Source organism: Pan troglodytes, chromosome 17, assembly GCF_028858775.2.
Source record: "Pan troglodytes isolate AG18354 chromosome 17, NHGRI_mPanTro3-v2.0_pri, whole genome shotgun sequence".
In the NCBI taxonomy this organism is placed as follows: Eukaryota; Metazoa; Chordata; class Mammalia; order Primates; family Hominidae; genus Pan; species Pan troglodytes.
In genome coordinates, this window is record NC_072415.2 from 44849936 (window position 1) to 44868292 (window position 18357).

At 38.9% G+C, this 18357-nt stretch overlaps 1 protein-coding gene across 5 annotated transcripts in view; it reads left to right on the forward strand.

Moving 5' to 3' along the window:
* MAPRE2 (microtubule associated protein RP/EB family member 2) overlaps positions 1 to 18357 on the forward strand; it is a 164739-nt gene that overhangs the window by 78637 nt on the left and 67745 nt on the right. For 4 of the 5 annotated variants that reach the window (XM_512089.9, XM_003315857.7, XM_003315856.7 and 1 more), the window contains one exon: positions 14804 to 14931. The exons of the other annotated variant lie outside the window; for it this stretch is intronic. In XM_512089.9, the coding sequence (XP_512089.3) occupies positions 14811 to 14931 (121 nt within the window). In that variant the 5' untranslated portion in view covers positions 14804 to 14810. The remainder of the gene's footprint in view (positions 1 to 14803; positions 14932 to 18357) is intronic. 5 annotated transcript variants of the gene reach the window in all.

Genomic DNA, 18357 nt, shown 5'->3' on the forward strand with positions numbered 1-18357 from the left:
TAACTAATCATATCTGCAAAGACCTTTTTCCAAATAAAGTCATAATCTGAGGTTCCAGGTGGATATGAATCTTGCAGGGACACTATTCAGTTCTCTCTCTCTGTGTGTGTGTGTGTGTGTGTGTGTGTGTGTGTGTATACATATGAACCCATTTTTATAAATAACTGTATGTGTGAAACACATACACACAGGTACCCCTCACCAGACACACATAAAAGATGTTTAGGGCCAGATGTGGTGGCTCACGCCTGTAATCCTAGCCCTTTGGGAGGCCGAGGTGGGCGGATCATGAGGTTAGCAGTTCAAGACCAGCCAGCCTGGCCAACATGGTGAAACCTTGTCTCTACTAAGAATACAAAAATTAGCCAGGTGTGGTGGTGCCAGCCTGTAATCCTACCTACTGGGGAGGCTGGGGCAGGAGAATCACTTAAATCCAGGAGGCAGAAGTTGCAATGAGCCGAGATCATGCAACTGCACTGCAGCCTGGGTGACACAGCAAGACTCTAGTCTCAAAAAAAAAAAAAAAAAGAGATGTTTAGGAAGATATGAATATGAGTGTTATAACTGGGTGATGGAACAGTGGAAATTTTAATTTTATTTTTTATCTGTATTTTCTGCATTAGTGAAAATGGACAGATTTTTTTAATAGAAAAATCTGGCTTTTTGAATAAACAGTAGCACTTTGACATCTTAAAAAAATTGTAGATTTTTATTTTTACTAGCATCCTACTTTAAGTTTGTTATTACTTTGCCTCATCCAACTTTAATGAAATATTTTAACTTTAAATAATTAATTCTTTGTAGCATTATACATATATAAATATACATAATGAATCCATTAATATATTTGTGATATTAAATGTTTATTATGCTTATTATTATAACAATAGCTAAAGCTGAAATAATATAAAGCAAAATAGGTTTTTGAGACATTGAATCAACCAGTGTGATTGTCAGGTTTTTGGTTTAGGTTTGGAAAGCCAAAAAAAGAAAAGAAAACTTATAATTCTTACTCAATTGCTGAACTCAAACCTTTTTTTCCTTAAAAATGTTTTTAAAGTCTCTAACCCTAGGAACCTAGAAACTCGGTATGGAGGCAGGATGGGGAGGCACTTTACCAAATTTTTAAATTTCATCTGTTCAAATTGGCTCAAATACTGGGTAACTTTTAACACATGTATCTACTCTAGAACTACTTCATCCACTGACCCTTCTTATTTAGACATTTGTGCCTATAGTAACATCTCTAGTTATTTAGTCAAAAAGTTTACTAGGTCTTGTGGTAATTTCCTTTTTCTTAATTATCTTTGAATGCTTATTAACTAATTGTTACTGTTCTGTCTTTATCCCAAGTTTAACAAAACAGTCTCAATTCAGTAGTGACCCCTATCCCTAACATTTGTTAAACTACTGCAGTATACTGTATTAAAAATTTTGTCCTTTGCTCCTGTAAGTCCTCATAGCATAGCACTGCAGAATCTAAAGAGGAGACTGCAGTTCAAAAAGCTTCCCTGCTTCCACTGTCCTTCCCAAACCCATGGTCTTACCATGTATCTGCCCCTCTGTTTTTTTGTTTGTTTGTTTTGTTTTGAAACAGAGTTTCACTCTTGTTGCCCAGGCTGGTGTGCAATGGTGCGATCTCAGCTCACTGCATCCTCCGCCCCCCTGGTTCAAGGTATTCTCCTGCCTCAGCCTCCCAAGTAATTGGGATTACAGACACGTGCCAACACGTCTGGCTCATTTTTGTATTTTTAGTAGAGATGGGGTTTCTCCACATTGGCCAGGCTGGTCTCGAACTCCTGACCTCAGGTTATCAACCCGCCTCAGCCTCCCAAAGCGCTAGGATTACAGGCATGAGCCACCATGCCCTCTGTTATTTCTATACCTGATTTGGTTCAAACATGGCACAATTTTTATCTGCTTTTTACTGGAATGCTCAGTTTCTGTACTTCCCTTTGAAAATCGTAGTGATATTACACTGATGCTAGAAATGTTGTAACTTTACGTTTGACCTGTGACAAGGTAGTAAAGAAGGAGAGCAGAGAGATACTGCAAGGAGTGTGTGCGTGTGTGTGTCTGTGTGTGTGTGTGTGTGTGTGTGTGTGTGTAAACTGATATTTGTCAGGGGCTGCTAGGTACTTCTAATGCAAAAGTCTGTCAGTTCATTCTTCATTCCAGTAAATAAATAGAGATGTTTATTGATTTAAAAAAATTCTTCTTCTGTTCCATATACAATATATACAATGATGGTATCTGGTTGCCCAAACAAGAGTACCAGAAGAATAGGGAAGGGAAAAGAAGGATGAACGCTGATCCTGGGATGGAATTTTAAGAAGATACAGGGAAATCCATTCTCTGGCTGAAATGAGAGAATCATTTCACATGGGAAAAGAAGTTTTGGGGACGATGCCCTAGGAAACTGGTAGTGAAATAATGCTCCTGGTTTTGATAGTATTTCCCCACTGCTCCACCAACTTAGCTGAACATCGTTTATCTTAGCTCAGCTGTAGCAATAACCAAAATTTCCATTTGCTACTCCTCATAAAGTGCAGGAGAGAATCTGTCTTGTATGTAATTCGCAGTTTCTTCTTTGGGGTTGGAGCATGGGTTTGATGTAGAGGCAGATCAGTACCTTGCCAACTGAACCCAAGGAGTTAAGTTTAATGTAGTGCTATTTCCCAATTTGAAGTTTTCAATTTTGATTCTGTGTCAGAGTCAACTATGGACATAATTAAGAAGAGTAGATAAGCACAAATATGGCTGGGGGCATAAGGATGTCTTTTGGAGTCAGATTCGCTGGAATATTTTTTGCCACTGGCCTGTACTTCCCTTGTCCTGTTAATAGGCTTAATTTTATTGGTACTTCATTTTCCATTTTCATTTCAAAATGTTCTCATAAGTTGAAAAATCAATTTTACCATAATGTAAATACAGACCTTTGGATAGGCACCAATCTCTAAGAGTAGAATACTGAGAGGCTTGTCTATTTTTTTTTTAAGGAATAGCTTTTTCTAAACACATAGTCAAGATACCAATCTGAAGTCTTTCATTAGCTTTGAAAAAATTATAAGCAGTATAATGTACATGGTCTCTGTCCATTTTGACTAATTTACCACAAAAAGCAAATTGAGAGGCTTGAACCCCAAATCTGTAGTAACTAGAAATGCACGATGTGATGACTCCTACGATATTAACATAGCTTATATGTTACAGCTGGCAGATTTGCCAGCCAAAAATTCATTCCCAGCGATAAACTGAGTAACTAGCCACCAAAATCTCTACATTTTGAGCTTTTCTTCACAGAAACTTAAAATCATCTTGGTTAAAGTGAAAATGTAAAATGAGATCTTGGTAGAATTTAAAAAAGACAAAATGGCTTTATTAAAGACCACAATTGTGTCCTCACTTGGAATTATTTTTTCTTCCTGCTTAATCTCATGACATAAACACAAGAGCAGGGAGAGTCTTAATTAAAAGCAAGAATCCTAGAATTCATCCTAGGTCCAAATCCCTGCTTTGCCACTTAGTAATTGTGACTAGACAAGTCACTAAACCTCTCTGAGTCTGTATCTTTTCCTACATAACATAAAAGCAGCAGTGATCACATGGCATTGTTGCAAAGATTAAATTAAAAAATTCCTGTTTTACTCTTTCATTAGGCATGTGGAAAGTTTTCAATAAATATTAGTTATTGTAACTTCTAATCTAGTTCCCCTTGTTTACTAGTGAAGAAAAGGAGATCCCAAAGAGTTGAGACACATGTGCCCACATTTATCCAACTGGTTGATAGTTCTGAAACTAGAAGCTGCTGCCCCTGATGCCTAGAACAGAGCTCTCTCATTAAGCTGCAGGGCAGCTAGGGAGCTTTTGATATCTGTGTTCCAGACATTTCCCTACTCACCTTTAAAAAAAAAAAATACCTAGAAGACAGGGTCCTTTAATTCACTCAACCCTAGTCTGTTCCTAGCCATCTCACATAGCACTAGGGGCACGTATTGATATTTGCCTTTTGTATGATTTGGCACACCTTTGTTTGCATTCATTCAGCATTTATTTATTGTGTACCTACTGTGTGCCACACACAGTTCCAGACACAGGAGATAAAGCTGTAAACAAAACATATTCTATAAAGTTTCTGCCTTCATAGAGCTTACATCCTGGGGGCAAGAGGAGTGGACAGATGGTAAACAAACAAGATAATTACCAATGGTGTTAGTATTACCGAGGGCAGAGTAGAGAGATGTGGGAGTAACTGGAAGCGGCCGCTTCAGAAGTGGGCATGGAGGGCTCACTGGGGAGTTGACATTTGAGCCAAACCTGAAGCATGAGATGCAGCCAACCCTGCCAAGTGCTGGAACAAGCTGCTCTTCCGTGGCATGAGGTCTTGAGCCCCAGTTATCCCTAAGGATGAAACTTGAGGCTGTGCTCTGTCATTTGTTTCTTATTATGAGAAGATTTAGAAAAAGCAGACACTGAAGTACCTGAGAAGGAACTAGCACCACCAAGAGTACAAGAGAGCTGAGAACCAGGAGGTGGGGACCACTCCTACAAAACATGTGCACCACAGGACTTTGCCTAGTGGCAGCATGATTGTTTGATGACCGCATATGCTTCTGCTATATTGCATGCACCTGATTTTATGCAGTGGACTAACAACTGAGCATGACCACCCACTATGGTACCAGCAGCACCCATGTCCTGAAAGGTTGACCCAGGGCCCTGCTCGTTGGGGGCAGCGTGGGCATGACTGGAAAAGACTTGGGATCATGGGAAAGAGCTAAGGTCAGGGTGAGAGGGAACGAGGCCAAGTAGGGCTGGGAAAGTAAACAGAAGGCATATGGTCAAGAAGGAGTGGATGTGCTGGGAGCTGAGTTGGCGGGGGAGGGGGTACTGAGAAAAGTTGATGCCCTGAGGAGACCAGCCAAGCCCTGTGGCATGGGAATGAGCTCTAGGTCATTGAAATTATTTTCAGAGCATGGACGAAGCCACCCACTGCTAGAAACAGATGGACATTTAGGCAAATAGAATCAGCTGCATTTCTGACCATATGAAGAAGCGTATGTCTATGTGGGGCAGGGAAGGGTTAGCCTTTTACTCTCTCATTGTACATGTCAAGTTTCATTCATATCCATGGACGTTATGAATGCCACAAAGAACTTTTTTAGAATTCCAAAATTTTGTCATACCCTGGATAAGAGCCAAATTTCCAAATCATTTCAGGGCTGTAGCTATTGACTTGTTAAGTCTGAGTTTAGAAAACAAAACAAAAATCCACCCGTATACAAAACAAAAATCCACCCGTGTATGCTGTTTTGAAAGTTTGTCTTTTTTGTTTAGTTACGATAGGGTGGCTAGCGAAACTAAGCTCTGTATGCAAGGAGCTGCCTAATGAATAGTAGTGGATGAGGTTAATGCAGATAAATAACAATGAGGCTGTTAAAAATGGAGTTGATTTTCAAGGTGACTTACGGAATGTCCTATTGTAGGCGGTTGGAGACATCTGCGTTTTAATGATATTCTGTTGTTTTTTTTTCTTAAAACGTATGTAGAATACTTGGTGATATGGCAAGAAAGAGCTTAATCTCCGTGTTTTGAAAAGTAATCATTAATGGTAAAAGGGATGGGCACCCTGAAAAAGAGTATTATTTTTCTGTTCATTCTCTCTTGGAGGTGGCAGTTATTAGCTGTCGTTAGGAGTTCTGATTGTCAGACTAAATGGAACTTTGTATGCACATTAAAAGCATTATCATTAAGAAGTGACTGATAATGAAGAGCACATTCATATTGGAATGATAGGCAGCCTGGAAAAGCCTGCAGTAGAGAGCAAGCACCTCAAACCTGATAAAACTCACATTTATCTCATCTTCCTCTAAACAGCATAGTTTTCAAGATTCTTACATTGGTCTTCTTCACTAGTTCTGAACCATCAATGCCTAATTTTGAGAGAAAAAATAGTATATTTCAGTGTCTATATTTTAATAAAGTATGTGCATGTTGTCATATGGACAGTGTCCTGATGTTTCTCCATCATCCTTGTGTGAAGTCAGTTCCGTGCTCACACCCCTGCCACGTGGAGAGGCCCGGCCGCAGGGAGGGTCTGTGCCTGGAGGAGTTGGTCTTGCATTGTCTGTCTAATCCCATCACAGTCATAGAGCCCCGTGAAAATAAAATACATGCAGGTCTGCCCACAGCAGCTTATGTGTGCTATTACCTGGAGACAATAAATGACTTCTTAAATTCCCATTCCAGCCCTAGAATCCATGCATACGGCAGTTAGTCCACAAGTTAAACAGAAGCTTTAATACCCAGTTTTAGGCGAAACTCCATAGTTCCTGTAATCTCTCTCCAGGAGATTTTATCCTGACAAGGTTTGTCTTTCAGAGACACCCTCTTAGACTCCCTCTTTGCTCCATCCTGATCTCCCTCCTCAAACAAATACTTTCTCTGTGCCCCACATTGCAGGTCACAAATAAAGAGAAAGTGATGAATCTAGAATGATCTGGTGATATTCTTTCCTTGGGTGAAATGTTTAAATCCTGCCTCTCGAGGTATTGAGCCTAGAGAATGAATTATGCGCAGATGAAAAGCGGGATGTTTCTGGTTCAGGAGACACATTTACACTGTCCCTCCCTATGGAAGCCCAGTTCATTATTAGGGGAGGCTGTGGGAGATTTAACATCAGCCTTTTGTGGCGAGGACGCTGGGAAGGAGGCACACAGGCAGGATCTGTGTTTACAAGGCTTTTCAGAGGAAAAGACGTTTGGGGGGATGTCTGTGATGGGACTGAATCTCTTCATTCCCCTCCGGGGGATAACATATATTCTAATGCAGAAGTAGTCTTTGAGGAAAACTTTTGAGGTTTCTTCCTTTGGCTAAGTATTTAATCTGTGGGCATGAATGTACAATTTGCAGGTTATTTTAGAAAGATGCCACTTAGAGAGGAAAATATTGGTGATTGATAAATCTCTTTTTAAATTCTCATAATATTTGCAGATACTTAGAAATGTTTACAAAATGGCTATTTCTGTTAGAATAACACGAAATTCTTCTAAGTAAAAAGCCTTCTTTACAGGCGCATTTGAAATAATGCACCTCACTTTACCTGCTATGCTGGAACAGGCCAACTTTGACAATCCTAAAACCTTTAACCAGGAACAACTCTGTGAAATGAGAACTGACAGTGTGGCCTTGACCTGGACCGAGCGAAAGTCCAGTGACTGGCAAAGAAAGCCATTCTTTTGGATCACAGGTCCTTCTGCCCTGTTGGCATGTGTAGAAACACTTTGAAAGGATCTCAAACACCTAGTCAGTTGGACTTAATTTCCAAGGAAGCATCGATATTTCTAACCATTACCTTAATAAACCACTTGGGTTATAAGAAATTCAGAAATCATTATATGCTCAAGCCCAAAGAAATAAGTTTCTTAGGTGAAAGAAAAATATACTTTTTCTTTATATCTCTCTTCTAGTCTGCTCGTTGTTTCATTTATGTGAAACTGGGCGAAGAATGCACTGCATGTATTTACCCTAAACTGTTGGTAGTGGATTACTTTCCCCAGTGATGGCAGAACATGTTGAAAATAGAGATTGTTATGAGAGAAAAGAAAGACAGTCATACATATCACACATATGGGTATGGTTGTCACTGCAACATGTGTGAACAGAGTACATTGGCATGTGGTGGGTTGAACTTTCAGAACTTTTTTTTTTTTTTTTTTTTTTTTTGAGATGGAGTCTCACTCTGTCGCCCAGGCCGGAGTGCAGTGGCGTGATCTCAGCTCACTGCAAGCTCCACCTCCTGGGTTCACGCCATTCTCCTGCCTCAGCCTCCTGAGTAGCTGGGACTACAGGCGCCTGCCACCACGCCTGGCTAATTTTTTTTTGTATTTTTAGTAGAGATGGGGTTTCACCGTGTTAGCCAGGATGGTCTTGATCTGCTGACCTCGTGATCCGCCCGCCTCGGCCTCCCAAAGTGCTGGGATTACAGGCGTGAGCCACCGCGCCCGGCCTCAGAACATTTTATGTTGAACATGAAGTTTCCAGTTGAATGTGGACTCCTTTAAGGAGTGACATAAAGAAGGTAACTTAAAAAAAAAAAAAAAAAAAAGGAGAAGGTGGTAGCTTAAATCCAAAAGGCCCTTTAAAGGCTCAGCCTCCAAGTGGGTTTGGTATAAGTAAATCCAGGCCAAATGGGGTCTCCTTGCAGCGCAGCAGATAGCAGTCAACCACTTATGGAGGCTGTTTTTCTGCAGATGAACTTGCCTGAATTTGGGAAGTTTGGTAAACTCAGACTTTAGATGATATAAAAACAAAAAAGTCAGGCTGGGTACTGTGGCTCACGCCTGTAATCCTAGCACTTTGGGAGCCCAAGACAGAAGGATTACTTTTTGAGCCCAGGAGTTCACGATCAGCCTATGCAACATAGTGAGACCCCTGTCTCTACAAAAAAATGAAAAGTAAGCCGGGAGTGGTGGCACACACCTGTAGTCCCAGCTTCTTGAGAGGCTGAGCTAAGAGGATTGCTTTAGCCCAGGAGATTGAGCCTGCAGTGAGCTATGATGGCACCACTGCACTCCAGCCTGGACTGCCGAGTGAGACCCTGTCTCTTTAAAAAAAAAAAAAAAAAAAAAAAAAAAAATCTGGCCAACATGATCGTTCACACCTGTGGTCCCAGCTACTCAGGGATGCTGATACAGTAGGATTGCTTGTGCCCAGGAGGCAGAGGTTGTGAGCCAAGATCTCGCCACTGCATTCCAGCCTGGACTGCACTCCAGCCTGAACAACAGAGCAAAGCCTCATTTCAAAAAAAAAAAAAAAAATCAAAATAGGTTCCACATTAAACCCTTTTCCTTATAGCCACACACCTCAAATGGGACCAGAGCCAGATCCCGGGACAACAATTGGCCTATCATGAACCCTGCTGGAAAAAATATACATATATATATATATATACTGTTTGGTCCTCCAAAATGAGTGATCGGTGAAAGTGTGAAAAGAGAAAATGAGGACAGGCAGCCCCCTCCCCTGAAGTATGGCTGATAGTGTGTTTGCAAGGGGTGGGGCAGGGCAGAGAGACAAAATGAATTACATAGGAAATAATTTCAGTTAACACTCATAATGCTAGCTAGCACGTATTATATATTTGCTTAATTTTGAAGAGCCACTTCTCTGGAATAATTCACAAACCTTGCCAAATTTGTTCTTGAACAAAATTGTTGAATATTTTGTAGTTAAGTTTTAGGTGCAGAACTGGTAAAGGTGGTAGAATTCATATTTTGCTCAGTAGGCTAACTCAGGTCTCATTGACTCACATAAAACTCCATTTATTTTAGTAAGCAGAAATACAGTGTCTAATGTGTCTGATTCAATCACTACTGCAAAGCATAACCTTGCTGTACCTCTCCACCCAACACCACCGCCAAATACTGAATAAAGGATGAAACTGAGCAAAATCTACACATTGGCCCTCAGCTGGAGGCTGTCCTTTTTCTAAAGTCATGTGTATCAGTGGTCACTATCCACAGACAAGCTAGAATCGTGACTTTGCCTGCTAGAGGTCTGAAGGGATTTTTGTTTTTTCTGTGTGTTTTTCTCTCTTCTGTTTGCAAAACAAAACAAAAAACCAGCTGGGTGTGGTGGCTCACGCCTGTAATCCCAGCACTTTGGGAGGCCAAGGTGGGCAGATTGCCTGAGGTCAGGAGTTCCAGACCAGTCTGGCCAACATGGTGAAACCCTGTCTGTACTAAAAATACCAAAAAAATTAGCTGGGCGTGGTGGCATGTGCCTGCAATCCCAGCTATTTGGGAGGCTGAAGCAAGGGAATTGCTTGAACCAGGGAGGTAGACGTTGCAGTGAGCCAAGATCACGCTGCTGCACTCCAGCCTGGGCGACAGAGTAGGACTCTGTCTCAAAAAAAAAAAACACAAAAAGTGTATTCCCACCTTCCAAGAAAGCTATTCTAATATTCATGTAAAAAGTGTGTAACTATATTGTGATTATTAGTTTATTTTCAAGTAGGGGCAATAAATGCAAATTTGTTTTAAAATAAAATTTAAATACAGTATTAAAGTATGGTGACCCAGGGACTGCAGTGCTAGGAAAGTGTTTCTCCCTTATCTCCTGCTTGTTGTGCTGTTGCACTGACCAGATCTTTTTTTTTTATTATTTATCTTTTTTATTTATTTTTTGAGACGGAGTTTCACTGTCACCCAGGCTGGAGTGCAGTGGCCCAATCTCAACTCACTGCAACCTCTGCCTACCGGGTTCAAGCGATTCTCCTGCCTCAGCCTCCCTAGTAGCTGGGACTACAGGCGCATGCCACCAAACCTGGCTAATTTTTGTATTTTTAGTAGAGACAGGGTTTCCCCATGTTGGCCAGACTGGTCTCGAACTCCGGACCTCAGGTGATCCACCCGCCTCGGCCTCCCAAAGTGCTGGGATTACAGGCGTGAGCCACCGCGCCTGGCCTGCACTGACCAGGTCTTAAACAACACAGTGATCTGGTTGAGATTCCAATTGAAAGCCACAAAGTGGGAGACAGCGCTTTGACTTTCTCCTTTGCAAGGATGGGACAGAGAGATGCTCATGTCCCAGAGGCCATGTGGCAAGTCACCTAAGAATAAACTGTTGTTTCCATGTGAAAGACATGCTGAAGATCCAAACATGAGAATAAACCCCGCACAGTGAGTTGCTCCTTGTTCTGTAATAGTTAGTATGACCTTACCTTTCATAACCATTTATCTTTCTTGACTGAGTCTTTGGGAAGTACTCCATGAATTAAAAATTAGCTTTTTGAATTGTATAATTCCTACCTTCCATAGGATGTTGATGTAATTGGTAATATCCCTAAGGACTAGCAGTCGTGGATTGAAGTTTGTGTCCACTTTTGTAAGGGAAGAGTATGATTCCGGCCCTGCTTTCCTCCCAGGATTCTTCCAAGCGTCAATAGAACCGCTTTATCTCTAAAAAGATATAAAATTTCCTTGTGTTATCCACACAGCATTTCTGCAGTCTAGGTAGGGACAAGTACTTTTACCTTTATATTGTCATATAGATTGAGACCCCAGAAATCATAATGAAATCTTAGGATTTTAGAATGTATCCACCTAGGGACTAGGACAATTTAATACTCTCTCACCTGAGTTTAACATTTGGAAAAAATATATAAATGTTCTGTGAATGTTTTAGCCACTTGTATCATTTAAGTTTAACTATATGGAAAGCACACCTGTAGAAAAAGCAGGAGCTGAAAGAATTGGGAAAACAAAAGGGTGGATGGCAGTGCAGGAATAGAATCCTTTTTCCACTTTGGCTGACACTTGACTTGCGGGAGGTTCAGGACAGTTCCCGTTCCAGGGAAAGTGAGTCCAGACTTGGAACTCTCAGGCCTAAAATCGGAAAAGCTGGCTTGTTTGGGTTGGGGGCAAACAATGGGAGCAAAGACAGCCACAGAGTGAAGTGCGTTTAGAAGTACCTTGCTGAAATTTGGAAAGAGGAAGATCAATTATAAGAATATTCCCATCAGCAGGGGTGTTAAATAGAAATTAACTATATTGATTTCATTGTTATTAATTTGAAGTAGGTATTGAAGTCTACTCATTTAATGTGTTGTTATTTTATTTTAGGAAATGGTGAAAAATTTCTCACCTTCATTGGTTCACTTATTCTTAATCTGTCTTCTAAACTAGTTATCCCACAGGTCCGTTAACACATGGTAGCCCCTGCCACAGGGCTTGTGAGGACTACAGCTGTGTTGGCTAGCAATGGTGGAGATTTGAGTGGTATGCCTGGTAACTAAATACCCAGAATTTTTCTAAAGCCCAGATCTGGTGCTGTTTTCATTGTTTACCTGATCATCTTAATGAACTGCTTGAAGGCAGATAGTGCCTTGACTTACCTTTGTGAGCTGAATGTCTGTTTACATTATGAAAGGACAATTGTTGTCCTTAAGTGAATGTTATCAGCAAAGACCTGGAGGAAAGTGTGATTTATTGACAAACTGCAGTAAATGACTTGCTTCCTTGTTTATATGGATTTTTAAAAAGCTGTCATTACTCTTCTACCTGTACTTCTGTTGTATATTAATTTCTCTTATGTAACCACAGAACGTTTTTACTCACTTGTGTATGGGTTATTTTTCTAAAACACAGATCTGTTTGTGTCTTTTCTGCTTTGCATTTAGATTTTTTTTAAATCATCTTGATTAAAAATTTCATCTCAATTTGGTTTGGTGCCATCTAGCATAACCCTGGGCCTCGACACCACATCCTCCATCAGTACATTGCCCGGTAATGCAGAAGCTTTCCATTACTGCCTGAAGAAGAAACTGCTAGAAAAGCCCGTCAGCTGCCAAAAATTATGCCAGTATATGATCATTTCATCAGTCCAAAATATTTTAAATTTTGAATTATTTACCCTTACTAAGATTATACATAATTTACATAGATGATTTTAAAAATTGACTACATTTAAAAAGCAAATGGTTTTGTTTAATAAATGATAGACTAAAGAAAACAGTGGAAGTTATTAACCAAAAAGTAAAAAACCTTCAATAATGGTGTAGAAAGCAGTAATTATGGTCACACTATCTGAGATTCCAATGCTGTGAGATTTTTCAGATCTTTATGAGAAGACAATTTAGAGATAAGGATGCTTCTGGGAATGGAGTGATAGATATTTATTTTTACATTTATTTCTAAATGAAACCTTCATTTAGCACTTTAAAGTAGAAAGCAGATTTTTATTGCTTTCATGAGCATAAATAGGAACTCCAAGCACAACTATTTCATAAAATGTAGATTTTTGTCTAAAACCTATATACTATAGATTTTGCTATTATATCTAGTCGTGTTTAAAAATATTACTTCTGTATCTCTAAATACCATTTTTCACTAAAAGGAATCAGGAGCGCTTGGAGAAATTACTGGTTTTAGGTCTGAGGCAAGAAATATACAAGTTGGCCTTGGAACATCTCATCATATTGGAAAAGAAGAAGGTTATCAAAGACCACTAAGACTGTGTCAAAAGAACTTAGAGGCTAGCTTGAATAAGCTCTTGCAAGCTTTTATCAATAAAGGTATAATTTCAATGGATTGAAACATATCAAATATGTTTAAGTCCGTGGATTCATAATTATACTTCAAAATATAAGAACAAAAACTTCATTGGTCATGTTTGGAGAATATTAGGGAACTACTCATCACTTTGAAAACTGGCAAATAGAGAAAAAGAGTTAGGCACCTCTCCTGCCTTTCCTCGATGACCTGTATCTCAGGGTACCTCAGGGGGAAACTTCTCTTTGTAGAATTATTCCAGCTAATAAATCAAGAATGAATAATAGAATATTTGAAGTTTTAGTGAATTATTGGATCTAGGCAAATATCAGAGCTAACAATATCATGGAAGCAGGCAGTCAGAGGTAATAGTTATCTGCCTTCTGATGGAAGTTCAAACACGGCGTGAAATAGTCTGTTTGATGTAATTGTCATATACTGGCATAACCTTTGGCAGCTGATGGGCTGTTCTATTGGTTTCTTCTTCAGGCAGTAATGGAAAGCTTTTGCATTACCAGGCAGTGTATTGATGGAGGATTAGGTGTCAAAGCCCAGAGTTGTGCTAGATGGCATCAAATCCCCATCCCATTAGAACTTGAATAAGATCAAGGCTCTAGATGGAATTATCAGTCTGTAGGGATGCGGAGGACAGCGGAACATGTTAAACCACAGCAGTGTGATACAATGAGAAAAATCCAGAATGTGGAAACTATCAGACAACCCAGTTCCTTCAACAACAACTTTTTTTTAATTGCAAGGAAAGATTAGAAATAGAGAAGAAACTTTATAAAGAAATTTAAAGAATGTATCAAAGAATCATAATGTATGAACCTTATATGAATCCAGATTCAAGCAATCTGAAGTTAAATTTGTATTATATTGAAATGCATATTTGACATAAGTAATTATTTTCATTTTTAGGTGTGATAATATTCTGTTTTTTTAAAAAATTATTTTTCAGAGACACACTGAAACACTTATAGGTGAAATTATGTGATTATTGGCACTTACTCCAAAATAATCTGGCTTGGTAGGCTAGGATGGGATTGACACAAGAGGAGTTGATAGGAGTATAAATCAAACAAGATGGTCAAGTATTGATAATTCTTGAATCCAAGGGGTAAACCTAACTGGTTTGTTATTCTCTTCTCTCTCCTTTTGCATGTATTTGAAAGTTTCCAAAATAGAAGTTAATACATAGCTACAATATATACATATACATACATATATGATATATCAATATATATATATTCCACAAACTAGGTAAAATTGCAAAGTTTCATCCAGGTTTAAATATTAAAAAAAGAATCCCTTATCACTGCACACCTACTAAAATGGCCAAACCCCAAAACAGTAACGTTTCCAAGTCTTTGTAGTGAGTACTGAAATAATGTATGAAACTAACAGATTACTCTGGTGTATACTGCTACAAACCTGGTAACTTTTTAATATCACATGTAGACTTACAGTCAAAAGGGAGACTCTAAATTGTGTTATAAATTAGGAATCTCAGAACCTGAGGAACATTTGGATTTAGTTGGAGAGATATAAAATGGTACTGCATGAAAAATATGTGAAATTTAATAATTTTAATGCAAATATGTAAAATAGAAAAAGATGCTAAAGGGCTTAGCCAGAGCAGGACTTTTACGTGCCCTGGAGTCCTGCCAGGATCTTGACCTCGAATAGGTATCTTTTGTGTTTCTGAGTTAATTTCCTTGTTGTTAAATAACCTTTGTATTTTTTTCTAGTTGGGGAATGGCGGTCAATGTGTATTCTACCTCGATAACCCAAGAGACTATGAGCAGACATGACATCATTGCATGGGTTAATGACATAGTATCTTTAAACTACACAAAAGTGGAACAGCTTTGTTCAGGTAAGACATATTCTTTTAAGTGTTTACCTAAATATTTACAGTCTGTCATGTGGAATGTGATTTTATGAACCACAGCTGCTATATTTTGGGTAGGAAAAAGTATATATTGCTATTGGCATGTAATTAAAGGGGGAAAAACTCAGATATAACTAAAGGACATATTGGGAAAAGTGTTTATGAGCATCCAGGAGCACAAGCAGAGCCACACGGACACGTATTGGAAAGGTCTCTTGAGCTTCGTAATGCCTTTCACTGGCTCCTAGCCTCTTCTCTGTCATCCCATCTGCCATCACACTTGCCTCCTGAAAACACCAATTGGTTCTTACAACACTCCTCCTTTAAACCTCTAGGGCTCCACGTTGTCCTCACTACAGGATAAACTTCAAACTCTTTTCATAGACTAATGAGGTCCTTATTAGTCTCAATTCCACCCTCCACATCTCTCTCCCTTATACCTCAGACCCACAATATAATCTTTGTTCCCTAAAGACTCTTTCCCTTTTGTATCCCGTAGCTTTTTTCATGGTTCCTTTGCTGAGATCTTTCCCCTTTTCATTTGTGGGAAAATCTTGCTCATACTTTAAAATCTGGCTCACCTGCCACCTGCTCTGGGAAGCATTCCCCAGCCTCCCAGGCTCCGTGGTGTTCCTGAAACACTGTGCTCATCCTCCAAAATGACACTTGCCACGTCATGTTAGGATGTCTAACTCCTTCTAGCCCTGAAGGTGCTGAGAGTCCTTGAGGACAGGACTGCGTTTTGTTCTTTGTTGAATGCCTGTAGTTGCCTCTACTTGGTATGAGGTAGGTCTGCAAGGAATATATATTGAGTTAAACTTCTTTAAAAAATAAAAATATTTGACTTCAATGACAAAATAGGAGGATGTTTTAAAAAATGTGCTGCTAGGCCAGGTGTGGTGACTTACGCCTGTAATCCTAGCACTTTGGGAGGCCAAAATGGGAGGATCGCTTGAGCCCAGGAGTTTGAGGCTGTGGTGAGCTATGATTGTACCACTGCCCAACAGCCTAGGTGACACAGTGAGACCCTGTCTCTAAAACAAAACAAAACAAAAAATATGCTGCTAGTAAATTAATTCATTCTTAGGTCTGAGTATTTATGAAAGAAATAAGCAGTCCTCCTTTGGAAACAGGGAATGTTTCCTTCCAGTAAACAAATAGATAAGAGATTTCTTCTTTCCCTTTGGCTTCAACATGAAAATGGTATTAGAAAATACCACTGAAATGTATTTGTGTGAAATTTCATAAGTCAGAATAGGTAGGAAGAAGTCAACATTGCTCTTTTTCCCAGAGGGTCAAGTATAAAGATTTTATACAGTGCAGTTAGAATTTCAAAAGCCCCCAGTAGTCACTTTCAGATGTTGTCTGAGTCCAACACCCACCAGTGTAAATATTCTCCCTTCACCAGGTCTGGATTTGATCAGAATACTCCTAGAGAACTAACTTTGAGTATGATTGACATCCCTTTCCCTGTGATCATTTTTCCCACAAGGAAGACAGTAAGGTTGGCCAGAACTTAGGTGTTGCCTCACTCACAAATCTATGCCTAGGTCTCAGACATGAAGTCTTGTGATTTATGAGGTCAGTAGTGGGTGCTAGCTAACCACTCCTTTGCCCTTCAATACAAGATAGAGAAAAGCTGACTTAGACTACGATGATGATGTACCAGGCATGTATATTGTTGATCTACTGAAATGTCTCTAAAAGTTACTTTCAGAAACAACTTGTATTGCAGCTTATGCAACTTCAGATCTCTACATACCCAAATATTACTGAGGTGTTCTTGCTGTGCATTCTTGAGCTAATATTTTATTTTTAACTTGCTGCCAAAAAAGAAACCAAAAACAGTTTCTGTTATTAGCAATCACTTTGTTGATAACACATACCCCTTTGTATTGTAATTGTGAAATTGTCTATTTCTTCACAATGCCTAATGCATGGTTTTCCTTCAGAAATACTCATTTTGGAGATGAATGAACTGCAATTTGCAACTGCTAAGGGGCAAAGACAAAAATGTGTATCTTACCCACAAAGTGGGTATATGTGCATTTGGATAAGGGAAACAAGGTTGGTTATCAAGAAAAAGAGACATAGGAAGGAAGGGGATAAGGAATAGGCTCACAGAGAAAATCCCCAGGCATGAGTCTTAAATGTTAAAGGAAACCATGAGGAGCTTCCTATGCTGAAATACACTTGGAGAGTTTTTGGTAGCAAATGAAATAAGAACAAATTGTAATTTTTAGATACTGTAGTAAATGTATTTATAAGCAATATACATAATCTTTGCAGATCTTTGAAATTTCTCATAAAGCAAATTCAACAAAATTTTAAGGGACATTTGTAAAGGATTCATATATGGTGATCTTAAAGCATTGGTGTACATTTATGGCCTTTGTAGCTACACTGCCATCAAGCGTGGCTTGATTTAAAAACACAAAAAAACCTGTAGAAGCAATTTTGATCACTATCAAACAGATACACATAATTACCATTAGGATAACTTACTGGCTGCCTAAAATTACAGGATTGATGGTTCAGAAGAATGAAGTGGATTTAAAGTTTCCTTTCTGCTCTGAAATATGTTTCTCGCTAGAAAAAAAAAAGGAAGTTAATCTCCATAGTAGAGAAACAGGTCTTTTATTTTAGGTAGCAGTTTTCTCAAGGTATAAACTATAGACTCTATGCTTTTATAATTTCCTGGGGAGCTGCTGAAAAAAAGCAGATGACCTTCTAAATCGGTACCTCTGAGTATAGCCTAGAAATCTGAGTTTAACAAGTACAAGTTTAAGTACTTTTGTGCTGCAGCCTAGAGCTTGCAGTACATTTTACCCCAGACCAACAAAAATGAGGTTAAATTATCCAAACGTCCTTGGAAGTTTCCTTGTTCATAATTTAATCTGTGACTTTTGTCTTTAGCATTTAGCAGGAAGAAGCTATCTTTCTATTTATTTATTTATGAAATTATTTATTTATACCCTTCATTGTTCTAGAAAATATTTAAGGCAGCTAGGACAGTGCTATTAGGATAGGAACAAAGCCAAGTATTGTTGACTTAAGTGACTTATATTCCTCATACTTATGAGTAGTCAGATTTCTTAGGTAATATTTTCTTCAATGTTTATTTTAATTTTTTTAGTTTACTGTGTGGGATTTTATTTTAGCAGTATGCCCAGGAAAAACATACAGGAAATACTTTCTCATATTTAAAATGATTTAAAATGTCAACATCATTTCTTACTCTCTTTCCTGAAGACTTACGCTCCAATCCTGGTGGTTCCCGTTTTGAATTTTTTTCCTATTGCATTATTTCCTATTTCTGTTTTTAAAATTTTCCAGCTAAGAGATCTCCCTCCAGCTCAGTATTAAAACTAACACCAGCTTTTCTTTAATTTGTGAAGAGCTAAAAGATTG